This window comes from Zychaea mexicana, assembly GCF_025766255.1.
Source record: "Zychaea mexicana strain RSA 1403 chromosome Unknown BDB00scaffold_179, whole genome shotgun sequence".
NCBI lineage: Eukaryota > Fungi > Mucoromycota > Mucoromycetes > Mucorales > Lichtheimiaceae > Zychaea > Zychaea mexicana.
Genome location: NW_026516842.1, coordinates 1221 through 15280, shown reverse-complemented (window position 1 = coordinate 15280; position 14060 = coordinate 1221). Strand labels below are relative to the sequence as shown.

At 39.3% G+C, this 14060-nt stretch overlaps 3 protein-coding genes and 1 non-coding gene across 4 annotated transcripts; 2 read left to right on the top strand and 2 right to left on the bottom strand.

Annotated features, from left to right (window-relative positions):
• Positions 1-5249: 5249 nt before the first annotated feature.
• On the bottom strand, positions 5250-5323 carry BDB00DRAFT_t128. The gene has a single exon. It is a non-coding gene; the product is annotated as a tRNA-Val (tRNA).
• Positions 5324-8033: 2710 nt separating this feature from the next.
• Positions 8034-8822, bottom strand: BDB00DRAFT_879533 (uncharacterized protein; the record flags this gene model as incomplete). Its single annotated transcript, XM_053127879.1, has 4 exons — positions 8034-8185; positions 8276-8466; positions 8539-8573; positions 8658-8822. The coding sequence occupies 4 exons, from the start codon at positions 8820-8822 to the stop codon at positions 8034-8036; spliced, it is 543 nt and encodes a 180-aa protein (XP_052972826.1).
• A 1035-nt stretch (positions 8823-9857) lies between these two features.
• Positions 9858-10321, top strand: BDB00DRAFT_776093 (uncharacterized protein; the record flags this gene model as incomplete). Its single annotated transcript, XM_053120256.1, has 2 exons — positions 9858-10061; positions 10127-10321. Coding segments are annotated over 2 exons (399 nt in total), but the record flags the coding sequence as incomplete, so codon positions are not given.
• A 786-nt stretch (positions 10322-11107) lies between these two features.
• BDB00DRAFT_192130 (uncharacterized protein) lies at positions 11108-12176 on the top strand. The gene is made up of 3 exons (XM_053116418.1): positions 11108-11212; positions 11274-11613; positions 11688-12176. Exons 2-3 carry the CDS (start codon positions 11282-11284, stop codon positions 12133-12135), a joined length of 780 nt encoding a protein of 259 aa, XP_052972824.1. The 5' UTR covers positions 11108-11212; positions 11274-11281; the 3' UTR covers positions 12136-12176.
• Positions 12177-14060: the final 1884 nt, after the last annotated feature.

The following is a 14060-nucleotide window of genomic DNA, read 5'->3' as shown; positions in this document are numbered from 1 at the left end:
AAGTGTCTTGATTCAACGAAATGAAAAGCAGGCGAGATGCTTCAATTCTTGCATAATTGTCGACAACCAATTGTTGGAACAATTGACCAAAATGATGATCGAAAGTCTCACTGTCGCCACCACGAACCATGAGCATATATGCACAATAGTCGAGCAATGTTACTGTATGCATGTTACGATCCGCTCCTTCACACCGCATACCCGCGAACCAACCATGGTCACCAAATGGATACATCAGGACATAGTGAAGCAGAAGATAGGATGAGTGGAGGGAGCTGACGTATTGCAAACCTCGGGTACGGTCATGGATGACGATGTCGTGTGGTGTGGTTGACCCACCCACCCTATTTTCCACAACCATTGCTGCGACCTCTGGATATGCTTGTTGATCGTAGCGGCGTCCCAGATCCGATGCGCCATAAATGACGACGCTTAGTGACCCAATTGGATGATCACCAAGGCGTTGGGCGGCAGATGTCAGAGTGCGTGCAAACGGATTGTGTCGGGTCATGACAGTTTGGATACGATCAATGATACCCTGGTCGAGGCCAGAAAACAATGTCGTCCTGCGTGCCAGTTGTTCTTGGGTGTCAGCGAAGTAGATTTGGGCAAATGTGGACTGTGCGTGATCCTCGGCCCATAAGGATCCAACTTGATGGTATAGTGTACCATTGATGCGATACGTCGGCACACCATTTCTGCCGTCTACCAAGTTGCGGTCGTAGTTTGCCTTGATGGATGCAAAAGCAAACATGTTGTTGTAGGCTCGGTTATTAGTGTGAAAACTGACAGCAACTTCATTATCACGGCTGTGATCCGTCACCAATTCACGAAGGTCGGCAGGTAATGGACGGGGTGAAGAGAAGCGAAAGTTGCCATGATTACAGTATATGCCAAACTGAGGGCGCGAAACAGAAGAACAGGAGACTCTTTTATCTACCCACATGAGTGCATGGCAAAAGGAACATGCCCTATCCATGCGTGGCAAAACATGGCAGTGATACGAATCACCTAGTGTGTAGTTGATGATGCTAGGACCAAAAACATACTCAGGCAGGAAGGGAACATGGCATGCGATCTGAAACTGGGCGCCGTGTTCAGACTCGACATTACGCGCGTTAAAAGGGCAGGAACGGTGGGTTGAGCACTGGTGGGTGGGTGATCCACAACTGGGGCAAATGCGTGTCGGTTGTGGTGGAAGAGGATTAGTGTTCTCTTCAGCATCAGAATCCTCATCTTCAAAGGCAACAACGGAAGCAGTATCTTCGTCATCAGTTACAACAGAGGCATTTTCGTCTACAATAGTAGGTACAGCAACATTTTCTTGAGCTACTATGCCTCAGTCTCAGCGAACTATGTTCTATACAGAGAAGTTTTTTTTTCGTCTTTTGATATGTACCTTGCGTCGTTGCTGTTTGCACACTTTCAGTGTCCACAACAAATGCCACTTGATTCTGGTTAGCTGTGAATTGCTCGGTTTGCTTGGTAGCCTATAATAGCAGGCTTAGAGCATCTCCAACGGTCGTTCTAAATTCTATTTTAGGATTCCGAAATAGAAAATTTCGAGTTCCAACGGTCGTCCTATTTCTATTCTATTTTAGAAATGGGTCAAAGTTTTTAGAATAGGCGTCCCAAAATTAGGGCAAGTTTTCTAAGATAAAATCGCGTTGTTGTACGCAGTAAAATAAAGCTCTCTCTTCTTTATAAATCACTTCCTTTTCCAACAACAATGTCTTCCAGTTCTTCTGCCCCGATCCCCATTACTAATGTCGAATCTCATGTCGAATCGACCACCGTTCCCAAAGTTGTCGCAGAATCGTCGACAGCAGCAGCAGCAAAAGCTGGCAATCGCGGCCTGAGTTGGAGCAATGAAGAGGATGTGTGGTTGTGTCAATCCTGGCTTGCCACCTCCACTCGTTCGTCAAAGGGCACCGATGTTCCCCTCCAAATATTGTGGGAGACTATCTACAAAGATTTTCTTCAAAGAGGGGGAGATAAGGATGTACGAACTAGCCAGGGAGCCCTATCGGGCCGCTGGGGTACTATCCAAAGAGAGATGTCTAGATACTGCGGCTGTCTTGCAAAAGCTCTTGCGCGAAATAAAAGCGGAAACAACGAAGAAAATGATGTTAGGGGATGCTAGTTTTCATAAACGATACAATACCAGTACTGATGAATATATGGGAGTGAAGAAAGACTACGCAGTAACGCTGTATAAGAAAGCTGCGAAATCTGCTTGGAAGTTTCAACACTGTTACAATGAGCTTCATCAGCAGCCAAAGTTCAGTAACAAGTATGTCAATGTGACAAATCAAAGCGCACCTGAGTATGTGAAGCGCCCAATCGGTCGCAAGAAAGCCAAGGAGCAAGAGAAGGTGGATGGAACGCGCAAGCGTAAATTGGACGATGATCGCGCTCGATTGGCGAAGGCTGAAGAGGAGCATGTCCAGAACAGCCGCAGGCGCATCGAGCTCCAGGAGAAAATGAACGACGATGAAGTGATGCGAGAACAGCTCGACAGATACTCAGGAGCTGAACTCGAGTATTGGACGCTGAGAAAAGGCGAGGCTTTGGCCAATGCAAAGGCCAGAATCGCAAAAGCCATTGTCCAGGACGTAGAAGTTTAACAGACTACCGACGACGAAGTTGACGAGTAATAGAAAACAGTAAATAAAAAATATCTTTTGTGTTTTACTAGATCATATTGCCTTGGTGCTGCCACAAATGCTCAACGAGGTCGTTCTTCAGTTGATCGTGGACCGCAACATCCTTGATCTCATCATAGCGATTCAAGTATTTGCTCATGGTGTTTGGATCCCTGCGAACTGTCAAAATGGGCGCCGATCCAACACTTCGCAATACTTCGGCTTCGTTGTCATCAGCAACATCCTCTCCTGGATTGCAGCACTGATCTTCAACAATCATGTTATGTAAGATTATGCATGCGCGCATAACCATTGACAAATCGTCGGGTTGCCATAATCTTGCTGGGTGTCGGATCACAGCAAATCTACTTTGCAAGATCCCAAAGGCACGCTCGACATCCTTATGGTACGCTTCTTGTATACAGGCAAACAACTATATAAGTAGTTAGAGTTGCTGCCCTCCATATGCATTGTTAAAATTTACCTTTTTTTTCTTCTCAATCAGATGAGTGATTGAATCCATAAACGTAGCCTACGGTGAATAAATACCATCAACTAAATAATAGCCTTTGGTGTATTTGTGGCCATTGACAGAAAAGTTGACGGGCGACGTAACATCAGATGCCAGATCATCGAAGATGGGGGAACGCTGCAAGACATTGATGTCATTCAGTGTACCTGGGAGACCGAAGAACGCGTGCCAGATCCATGTTTCGAAGTCTGCTACAGCCTCAAGAATTACTGTAGCTTTCTTCTCTTTGCCTTGATATTGGCCTTTCCATCCGGCAGGACAGTTTTTCCATTCCCAATGCATGCAGTCCAAGGAACCGAGCATGCCAGGGAATCCGCGTTTTTCCGCCATATCAAGAAGCCGCTTGATATCATCCTCATTTGGTGAGCGCAGGTATTCGTCACCAAAGATGCGGCTGATTGCTAAGCAGAAGCGCTTTAGGCACTCAAGAGCAGTGCTTGCACCTAGGCGAACATATTCGTCGGTCGCATCGGCAGATACGCCATATGCCAGTTGACGAATTGCTGCCGTCGCTTTCTGCAGCGGTGTCAATCCAGGCATATGAGCCGCGTCATACTTCTGTGGAAAGAAGGCATCTTTCTGCTCCAATTCGCTTACGATCCGTTCGAAAAGCCGACGACTCATGCGAAAACGAGTACGGAACTTGTATTCTAGGTAAACAGGATTGTCGCCAAAATAGTCATTGTATAAACACCAATGACCTCCAACGCGATCGCGGTTAATGACGAGATGACTAGGAACAGAGCCTTTTCTGGGTTTTCTCACTTGATCGTCGTCTTGGTCATCAGCTGCAACGATTCTCTGAAGACGCTCAACTCTGTGCTGACATTGGCGTTCTTCCTCGATGTCTTCATCGAACATTTGTTTTAGGCTGCAAATATTTTGGCTTGACATTGTGAAATGAGTGGTTGAAGTAGAAAGAGCAGAGGAGTAAATTCAATAGCCAGTTTTAGAATAGCGCGACCGTTGGAAAAACCACGGCAATTCTATGGTCCTGCTAGGATAGCGGCGTTCCATTTTAGAAAAATTTTAGAACGACCGTTGGAGATACTCTTATATTTCAATACAACTTATTCACGTAACTCAAAGTGATTATCAGTGAACGTACATTCTCCTCCTTAGTTCTACGCCGAATATTACGCAGATTCAAACGACATCCTAAAAAGGTGGTGCGTTGATGAGTGGTTGATCCACAAACACATGTGCGAATGGTGGGCTGTTGCTGCTCCACATGAGAAGTTAAATAAGAAGTTAATATGTATTCAATCAGTTTAAGAATGCAGTCTCCAGGAATCTCAGTGAATGCTCGCGATTTCAGAAAAAGCAGACGGTTATATTTTCAGCTTAAAAGACATACCTCTTGGGAACTCATTTTAACAGAAAAAACTCTTTGATTTGAGAATAAGAAAGGTGGAGGCTGAACAGTATTCAGGAACACGTTAAAAAAAGCTGGTGGCTGGCTCATAGATTTCCTTTTTAGAGTTACTGCGGAGTTATAAGTTGTAAGTACTAATTCATTTTAATAATAGATTCTTTTGGTTGCTCTCATTTCGCTCCGAACAGAGAACACCATACCCCAATGTAGTAATGGAAAATAAATTTTCCGTTTTCCTTCCAAAAGAGGGCTTCTCAGAGGCCTCCAATTTTGGTAAAGGCTTCTCCGATGGAAAGGCCTCTGTGGTGGCTCACTCGGATCGATATAAAAGGAACTGTCACTTCATGAATAATAAAAGTTTGAAAGAAAAATACACCTCTATTATTCATCTATTTTATCTGCTTGTATCAAAAAATGAACAACATTCCACCATCAGCTATTATTCACAATCGCGTTGTTATTTATGCAACACCTCGGGGTATGTATAGAAAAGGAAGTTTCTCGGTGCGTTGCACCTTTATCTTGATCCGAGTAGAGAGGACTTTAAATTTTTGTAAAACTGTTTTGGGTTCTCTGTTCGGAGCGAAATAAGAGCAACCTTTGTTATCTCTCTTCTATTGGCTACAGTATTGATCCGCCAAAAAGACTTCGACAACGACACACTAGTGTAGTAAAATAATTAGTGTATCACATTACATGATTTCTGGCGGACTCGAACCGCCGACCGTCTGTGTGTTAGACAGACGTGATAACCAACTACACCAAGAAATCAAATACATATTGACACGAAGTGTGTGGGACTCTCCGCCTCATTCATTTCCGACGAACAAATTCTGGCCTCAGCTAATCATAGAAGAATAAATATTATTAATAAATATTTTGAAAACTATAAAATTTTTTCAATCACTAGATTGTATAAAATTATTATGTTTTCTTATCTCATTTGAGAAATATTAAAAATTAAATTCTAGAATTTATATTTTTATATTTCCATATTACATTTTAAAAAATCAAAAAAATAATTATTTTATTTTTTTTCTTTAAGTCTAAAAAAAAAATTATTTTATTTTAGCGAAGCTAATACTTTTTGGGTCTTTAGACCCTTCAAGTCTTTTTTTAAATCAAAAATTTACAATTTTTGAGGCGAAGCCTTGCTTCTTACCTTTTAATTTATTAAAAAGAGTGAAACTTCGTTTCACTAAAAAGAATAAATTCTTTTTTATTTGATAAAAAGACTTAAAGGGGATAACCCCCAGTTTATAGCTCCTTTTAGTCGCTAAATATAAATCAAAGATTTATATTTTCAAGGACTTAAAGAAAAAAATAATAATTTGTTTTTGTTTTTTGATAAATAAAAAGAAATTATAGATTATTAAATTTTTTTAATCACTATATTAATAGTTAACCCTCATAGGCGATTTCGGTAGCAAATCTTTCAGTTATTGTACATTATAAGAACCAATCCAGTTTTCTATAATTACATGCACCATCGGGGCCTCGAATTAATATAGAAAAACATTAGCTCGTGACCTATCAGGTAGTGTTTATTTTGTGGCTTAGTGTCTAGTAGAAGGCGGGAACGAAGCGATTAAAGTTTTGTACATTAAGATCAGTTTCATATTAGCTTTTTCCTAATAAAAAAAAGTTTTTATAAATTTTGATATCTATATTTAACTAAGCATATATGAGATCGTGCTTGTTTTATAAAATTAATAATGATAAGTAAGAGTAAAAAATAGGAGAAAAAGGAGAAGAAGTAAAATAAGGATAATAATAATTATTATATGTATATTATAATATATATATAGGATTTTTCATCTCATAGCAGACATTTGAGCTTTTGATCTGGCAGAAGGGATTTAATCTTACGCAGAGTAGACATACATTAGTCTGATTGGACATGAATAGAAGATAAAGTAGACATAAATAAAAGATGAAGTTGATGTAAATAAAGACAAACTAGATATGAATGAGAATCTAACTGAACATAAATGAAAGTCAGTAGAGACTTTAATAAAACTTTATCTCATAAATATTCTTAGTCATTAGACTAGAACATTACTCTCTATAAACTTTATTTAAACTTTATTTAAGTCTCTACTGACTCTCACTTATGTCTAGTGTGTCTTTTATTTACATCAACTTCATCTATTATTTAATATCCTATTTATCTTTTATTCATATCTAGTCAGATTAAATTTATATCTACTCTGCCTAAGATTAAATCACTTCTGTCTAATTAAAAGCTCAAATGTCTACTAAAAGATGAAAAATTTTGTAGCGCCAGATTGCCCTAACTACCAGCTACATACTAGTATCTGTTTTATAACTTTAGTATTATTTTATAAAGAGATATAAGACTTTAAAGTATCAATCAACTTTAGATGATGATAGCGTTACATAGAGCTTTTATAAATAAGAACAAAGCTAACCATTCAACTCGCAATCCTCGAAGAATTTCAAAACTGTAGATTTCATGTCTCTAACGCTAATATTAGTAGAGTAATTGCAATCTTAAATCAGAATACTCATAATAGAAATTAATTATGTTTTTTTTAATTTTATAAACATACTACATATATCCCTTTTTAAAACTGCGATTTCCCATGAACTAAACACAGTAGAGAGAAACTGGTGTTTGCAGTCAATAGGTAGGAGGCATTTCTGTGTGTGACCTGAATTTGAGGGTTGTACTACGTTGGGAATTCTATAAACTAGATTGGTTCTTATATGCCTACCTAGCTGTTTTAAAAAAATCACTGAAACGGATTTCAGAAAATAACTTCTCCAAGCAGTTAATCATGTAACCAAACCAAAATTCGTTTTCCAGAATACAATGCTAATCAAGCTCTATTGATAAATATCTACTACTATGCCCGCACACACACTTTATAAAATAGCACGCTATGTACTGTAGCCTTTTCTGTTATATTATCTCAGCTCCTCTACACTATGTATCAAATGTTTTTTCATGGAGCCTTCCTTCCCTGGACAGTTAGCATCATTAGTTGTTATACTTAATTTATCCTGCATGGAAAGCTTGTGCGCCAACTTTCCATCTCTTTATATCAAAATTCATTCTCTTGTACTGTACATGCTGATATCTTCTCTGTATCAGTCTGATTTCATAACATGACATATACAACTACTGATATAACCACTCAATTTTTAATACTTACTGTTTTGTGCTGAGGTGAAAATCTGAGTAATGGTTATTGAATTTTATTGGTTCTATATTAATAGTTCTTGTCTATTCAGCAATGCATCGAAGTGAACATGTACACGATCCTCACATGTATTGATATTTAGTAGTAGCTAATTATTTAGGACATTTTGACATACCTTACGGACACCCTTATCAGCGGCTCTGCCGACGAGCATCTCTGCCGATCTGAGCTAGTGTCATGTAGTATTATTGGTCTTGGATCGACTGGCAATCCCAGTAATACACTTGCCCCTGCGTTATTCTTGTCGCTTCTTGTCAAAGCTGACAGATAATGTTACGATGCAGCTGTTGTGCATCCAAGTCGATGGCATTTGCAGCATCGCAGAGACATGCTACAACAATTGTCGTGTTCGGAAGACGCTGCGCGTTCGATTGGCGGTTGTTGTGTACAATTCGAATCCGTGGATCTGCACATACATTTTACGGGACGGCGTTATTTTTGACGGCAGGTGCAGCCCTATGCCCATAGGAGTGTTCGATGTTCAAGTGGAAGTAACCATTCACTATCGACCATGCCGCTGATGCAGCCATTGCACAAGAAAGTTGGCATACGCCGATACAATCGTAAATGAATGTCAGCTTGATCCTGCACATGGAAATCTTGCGAGCATCGAAAAAGGAAAGAATAGCCGAACTTTCTTCATGGTTCTGTTCAATATGCTTCGTAGTGATGGTATCCGTCAACAGCCTGGATACGATCGCGGATGTTGATCACAAGTCGCGAATCTAACAACACCAACTTATCGTCGTCAAGTTATACATATGCGTCGAGGCTGTAACCTTCGAGATTGTCTGCTAAGTTCCTCAAATTTTGACGCGAAGGAATCAGCTTGAGTACTTCGTCTACTGTTAGGAGTAACTGCTCTGCGATTGGTTTACCAACGTCACTTTGGCGTTGATGGCATTTTCTACACATGTTGTAATCTTGTCTATTGCCAACAAAAAATAGCAAAGCGCGATTAGATTTGCAATTACTATTAATTTTGGTTGAAGTTGCTCGGGTGTTTCTTGGGATTGGATTTGTTGCTGATTTTGCGGTTCCATTTTGAGTAAGAAGTGAAAAACCCCACTGAAAAACGGATTTTGGTTCGGTTACATGATTAACCGCTCGGAGAAGTTATTTTCCGAGCTCAGTTTCCATGATTTTTTTGAAACGGCTAGGGCTAGTGTTCTTATATTGCTCATTGGCCCAAATTTTTTCAAAGGCAGCAGGCAGGGCCACTACATTAACAAGGGCCACCCACAACAGCTGATGAGGGACTTTGCGTTTTTATTTTCTGTAACTTTTTTTTCTAACATTTGAATTATCAAGGATCTGTTAAAGCACAATGGCAAAGTAATCGTTATGACCACAGTCATAAATGCCAGTGTTAGAAATGAAAAAGCAGTATAAAAGTAAGTCTTTATTCTATAATGTTAAAGAATAGCATTAGAAAAAGCTTTTGCCATTTTGGAACACTGATTTGTTTCAACTTACGAATCTTTGTTAGCTCATTAAACACTAAAGCAAAGCTGAATGGCGAAAAGCACGAGCGGAGGAGTAGCAAACTGCTGCTTTACTATCAAAGAAGGCGCTGGTAAGAACATGTGTTGGGGTTCGAATTGTGACGCAGTCGTAATTCGAATCCGACCATCTCACTTCAATTCAAACGCCGTTTGACTTTAAATTTGAAGTTAGACCCGTTCGAGTTTATTTTTTTTTTTACTGGCAACTCGCATCTTTTCGTGTTTTGATATTTTACTCCTCTGCCCTTTGCCCCTTCTTTCTTTTTTATTATTGCCTTGCAATAGAACTCAATGGAACGCGAATTACAACATGGAACAATCAAGATCCATACCGGTCACAGTGGAGACAACTGAAGAAGTACCTTGGATTTCAAAACAGCGTTTTGAACAAGTCCTTGACGACTACTATGCAGGATTAGCCCCAAAATAACGTGAGAAGGCACTAGTCAAGCGCGCTGACTACAACGATGCGGTTAAACACTTAAGCGTAAATAAAAATACCAACTATTAGAATAGCAAGGACAAAAGATAAATATACTAAAGCAACTGCTTGCGTTGTAGGGTGACAAAGAAGTTCGCGATTCAAACTTTCGATTCTGGATAAGGAAAACATTCATATTGTCCAAGATCGGTGACCATGACATTCTTTGCGAAAAGCTCACAACTGCCGCAAATAATATTGGACTCCCTGTGGCTATCAAAGAAAATATGTATAAAGTGTGTGTCGACGCACACATTACTTGTCAACATAGTGCTCGTGATCCGACATATAATCAGGTTTGTTTTACCCCAGCAAATACTATGAAATATCGTGAAATACTAATTTGTTTCATCTTTCGAAGGTCAAGTCAAAGCATTCATTCATCCCGAAGGCACTCGTAGCTTTGTTTGTAAAAGCATGCGCAAGATGTGCTTTACACAAAACCAAATTGCTTTCTACCACAGCAGCAAAGCCCATAGTGTCAGAAGGTTTTTTACATCGGCTACAGGTACATATTAGTCAGAAACAAGCATATATTTTTAGTATAGCGATGTGATGTACAGGTCTGTATCTAATGCAACTGTATTAACAGATGGATCTCATTGACTTCGAATCACGTCGGACAGCCAATGGCAAACGTTATATCTTACATATCAAAGACCATTATTCAAAGTTTTCATGGGCTTACTCTCTACGAACGAAGCAAGCGGATGAAGTGGCAGAAAAACTACACAAGCTATTCTGCTCAGTATCTGCACCACTCATACTTCAATCTGATAATGGTAAAGAGTTTACTGCTGGTGTTATCGTAAGTATTATTGGTGGATTGGGCAAAGCAAATATGAATAATAATGAAATGGATTTCTATATAGAAAGTGCTACCGAAACAATGGTCCAACTTGCAGCTGATCACGAGCCAGCCAAGACACCCTCAATCGCAAGGCCTGGTCGAAAGAGGAAACAGGACACTGTCTGAAAAACTTGGAAAATGGATGAAAGACAATCAGACCAAGGATTGGCCGTCTGGTTTGCCTATCTTTGTATACGCAATGAAAACCACAATCGCAGAAGGAATCAATCAAACACCTTACGCAGTTGTCTACGGTCAAAAGCCTTATACTAATCCACAGTTCCACCAGTATTTGAAGGAAAGATTCCCTTCGCAGAATATCGTTGATGAAACCGACTTAGACGATGAGGCGCGAGAGCAATTTGGTTTAGGTAAGTAAATGAAAAAGGGTACCTCCGTTTGTGCTCAAGGTTTCTTATTTTTGTTTTGCCTGGTTGATTTGAATTAAGAAGTTTATAAACCCATCTTTCTAAATGATAAGATAGCAACGATTTCGCATATGACAATAATGATCACAGCCACACAGCAAGCTCAAGTGGACTCGATGAAATTGCAATGCACTCAGACAGCATTAGCATAGTCACTCATGAAAGCAATGTATGTGCGTTATCAGACATCACCAACCAGACTGCCTCACATATCTCCTATGCCTCAACAGGACGAAATATGGTCTCAGACAGCAACAGCAGCATCATCATGCTGCACGACATTGAAATCGCCAGTGTACCGTTGGAGATGGATACGAACGATTTCGCATTACCGGACACAAGTTTGATTCAGCAGGAGACTGCAACAGCAACAGTGTTTGATCTAGAAGTGGCGATGGGATCCGCAGATGAACTTAGCAAAAGCGATGGCCAAGATCTAATTGGGCGATGCGCACATCATGATATTGAGACCGATAACGAAAATGATGCTAGAACAGAATCACGACATAGCACCATTCGAGAAGCAGCCACCGAGAGATATTTAGCCTCGGCTGAAAACATCAGAAGAATGTAAGTGTGTTTTCGAGAAAGTTATTGAACACAAAGTGTAGTTTGTATGATCTAGAAAGCTTATTTTTCCCCAGTTTACGAAGAAAACAAGCTGCTCCAGAGGACTATAAAAAAGGCGATGTGGTTGGAGTTCTGATTGATAATTATGAGCGCGCCAGATCAGAGCCATGGTACTTGCCTTGTCGGGTACATGAAGTCAATGATTGTGACCATCAAGAAATGTACCGGCTCGAATCTCAACATGGGATTTTATCAACAATGTATTCCACTGGAGAGCTGGCTGACTTCTGGACTTTGGAATTTGAAGAACTAGCGGATGTTGACGTTATGGATACTGCGAAAAGGACGTTGTCTGTCCGAGAAGCAGTAGCAAAGACAAGAATCGACTCAGGCGCACAATTTCCTTCCACATGCAACTGCAAAACCAAATGCAAAACAACAAAATGCCCATGCAAGAAGGCAAACATGAAGTGTAGTTCTAACTGCCACAGCAGGGCACACGGAAAATGTGAAAACAAATAAAAGGGAGTGAACAAAAGTTCATTTGCTATTGTCACAGTCTTGAGGACATTAAATGAGGTTTATATGTAGAGGATAAGCATATTTCTACTATTTTATCTTATCAACTAATGGTTAATGACGTGAAGATCGACAATAGTGGGCAGTACAACTATGCAGCAAGATAACAAGCGTGTCGTTTTAGGGTAGTAGGGTTTAGGGTGGTTTAGGGTTACATTGGGCAGTCTCGTAGAGACTGCCCAATGTTCATAGGGTTTAGTGTTTACGAGTTTATAGATAGAGCAACATATGTGGTTTTCCTCGAACAAGCTGTTCGGGGAAAACCAATTAATTACGTTTTTTTGTAGAAGCTAGTGTATTGCAGATGTTGAATAAAGAAGATTGAGTTACTGATTTCTAATATTATTTATTGCGAAATTAGAGTATACATGGGAAAGAAAAAGAAAAAAAAAGCGCTTTAAGTTGAACCGGTTTGACTTCAAATTTAAAGTCGAACGCGTTTGACTTTAAATCGAACGTGATTTCATGTCAAACGGTAACACATGCATGGTTTTTTTGCAACAGATTGGGAATGGTGGATCAATTTTACACTTTAAATTCTCCTGGTAATTACACAGCACTATGAAAGAGGAATCTGCTCAAACGATCGACGACGAATTCAACTGCTCACTCTCCTCTAAACAACAAAAAAACGATACCACATAGTTCAATAGGATACATGAAGACGGTGAACGAAACAGGCAGTTTTATCTTCGTATACTTGCCGCCATTCTGAGAACGATTTGCTTCAAACTGCCATCCTGAATTCCACAAACACTTTGCTGATGCCAGTCATTAGCAACAGATGCAACACCTGCACAGAAAAAACGATTGAAAAACACGCGCAACACAGTAGCAAAGGTTGAAAAGCTTGCATATTACGATTTGGCCAAATCTTACTTCTGATAGTTAAGTATCTTCTATATATTTGTTTCATCCACCTACAGCACAATACCAAAGTTCACAACACAATAATATAATAGTCACTTTTCAGCAATAACAGAACAAACAGAAACAGGATACTACTAGCGCGCACTTAAGGCAGTATTATCATCTCTTTCTTTTGCCATAGAATACTGTAATTAATAGGATACATGGCTATAGAAAGGAAATTGTTGCTTTGTTATTTAATGAACTTGATCCTTTACTAGTATATATATGTTGCTATATGTTTTTGCTTATGAGGGAAGCGCGATTTCTTTTTATTTTTGAATGCGATGCGACGTTTGCACCGAACTGTTTATTACAGGATTTTTCTTAATGATTGGTGGCCCATTTTTTTACATGATGGTGGGGATTTTTTTTCTTTGGCATTGGGGGGTCTTGATTGGTAGTGTGATTTTTCGTGATTGGCAGAGAGTTAAAAATACAGTGGCAGTGTAATTTCAGATGTTGGTAGAAGTATTAAATTCATGGCAGTTAGTCACTTCGGTGAGAAGCATACTGTTGCAGTCAAGCACTTCTGCACCCTCAGTGACGTTGACAAATTCACACATTTTGTCATTGGTTAGGGATATGTTTCCATCGATAATGATAGATTTGATTCGAAACGTATGTATTTAACAATAATATTATTCGTGACTACAATAATAAATGTTTATAGAAAGACGTTATAGTTAAGGGTAACAGTAATATGTATCTGGGTAAATGTTTATACTCATAAATTGTGTAACCTGATACCTAATATAGTAATTGTGCTTTAAATACAGATCTATATATAGTAACATTTGTGTAGCCAATGAATAAAAGTATTCTAGTATATAAGATTGTATATAAAAAACATATATTTATATTAGGAATGTATGTATATATGTATATAAATAATGTTATTCATAGACAAGGCAATAGTCCAGTACAGTATAAGGAACTAAAGTGAAAGACTTTTTTAC

What these genes read in the sequence shown, in the direction of transcription:
- BDB00DRAFT_192130 (XM_053116418.1), top strand. Translation starts at nt 11,282, where the DNA reads ATGGTCTCAGACAGCAACAGCAGCATCATCATGCTGCACGACATTGAA. An exon ending in GCTGAAAACATCAGAAGAAT is followed by an intron (nt 11,614 to 11,687) that starts GTAAGTGTGTTT and finishes ATTTTTCCCCAG; the next exon opens with TTTACGAAGAAAACAAGCTG.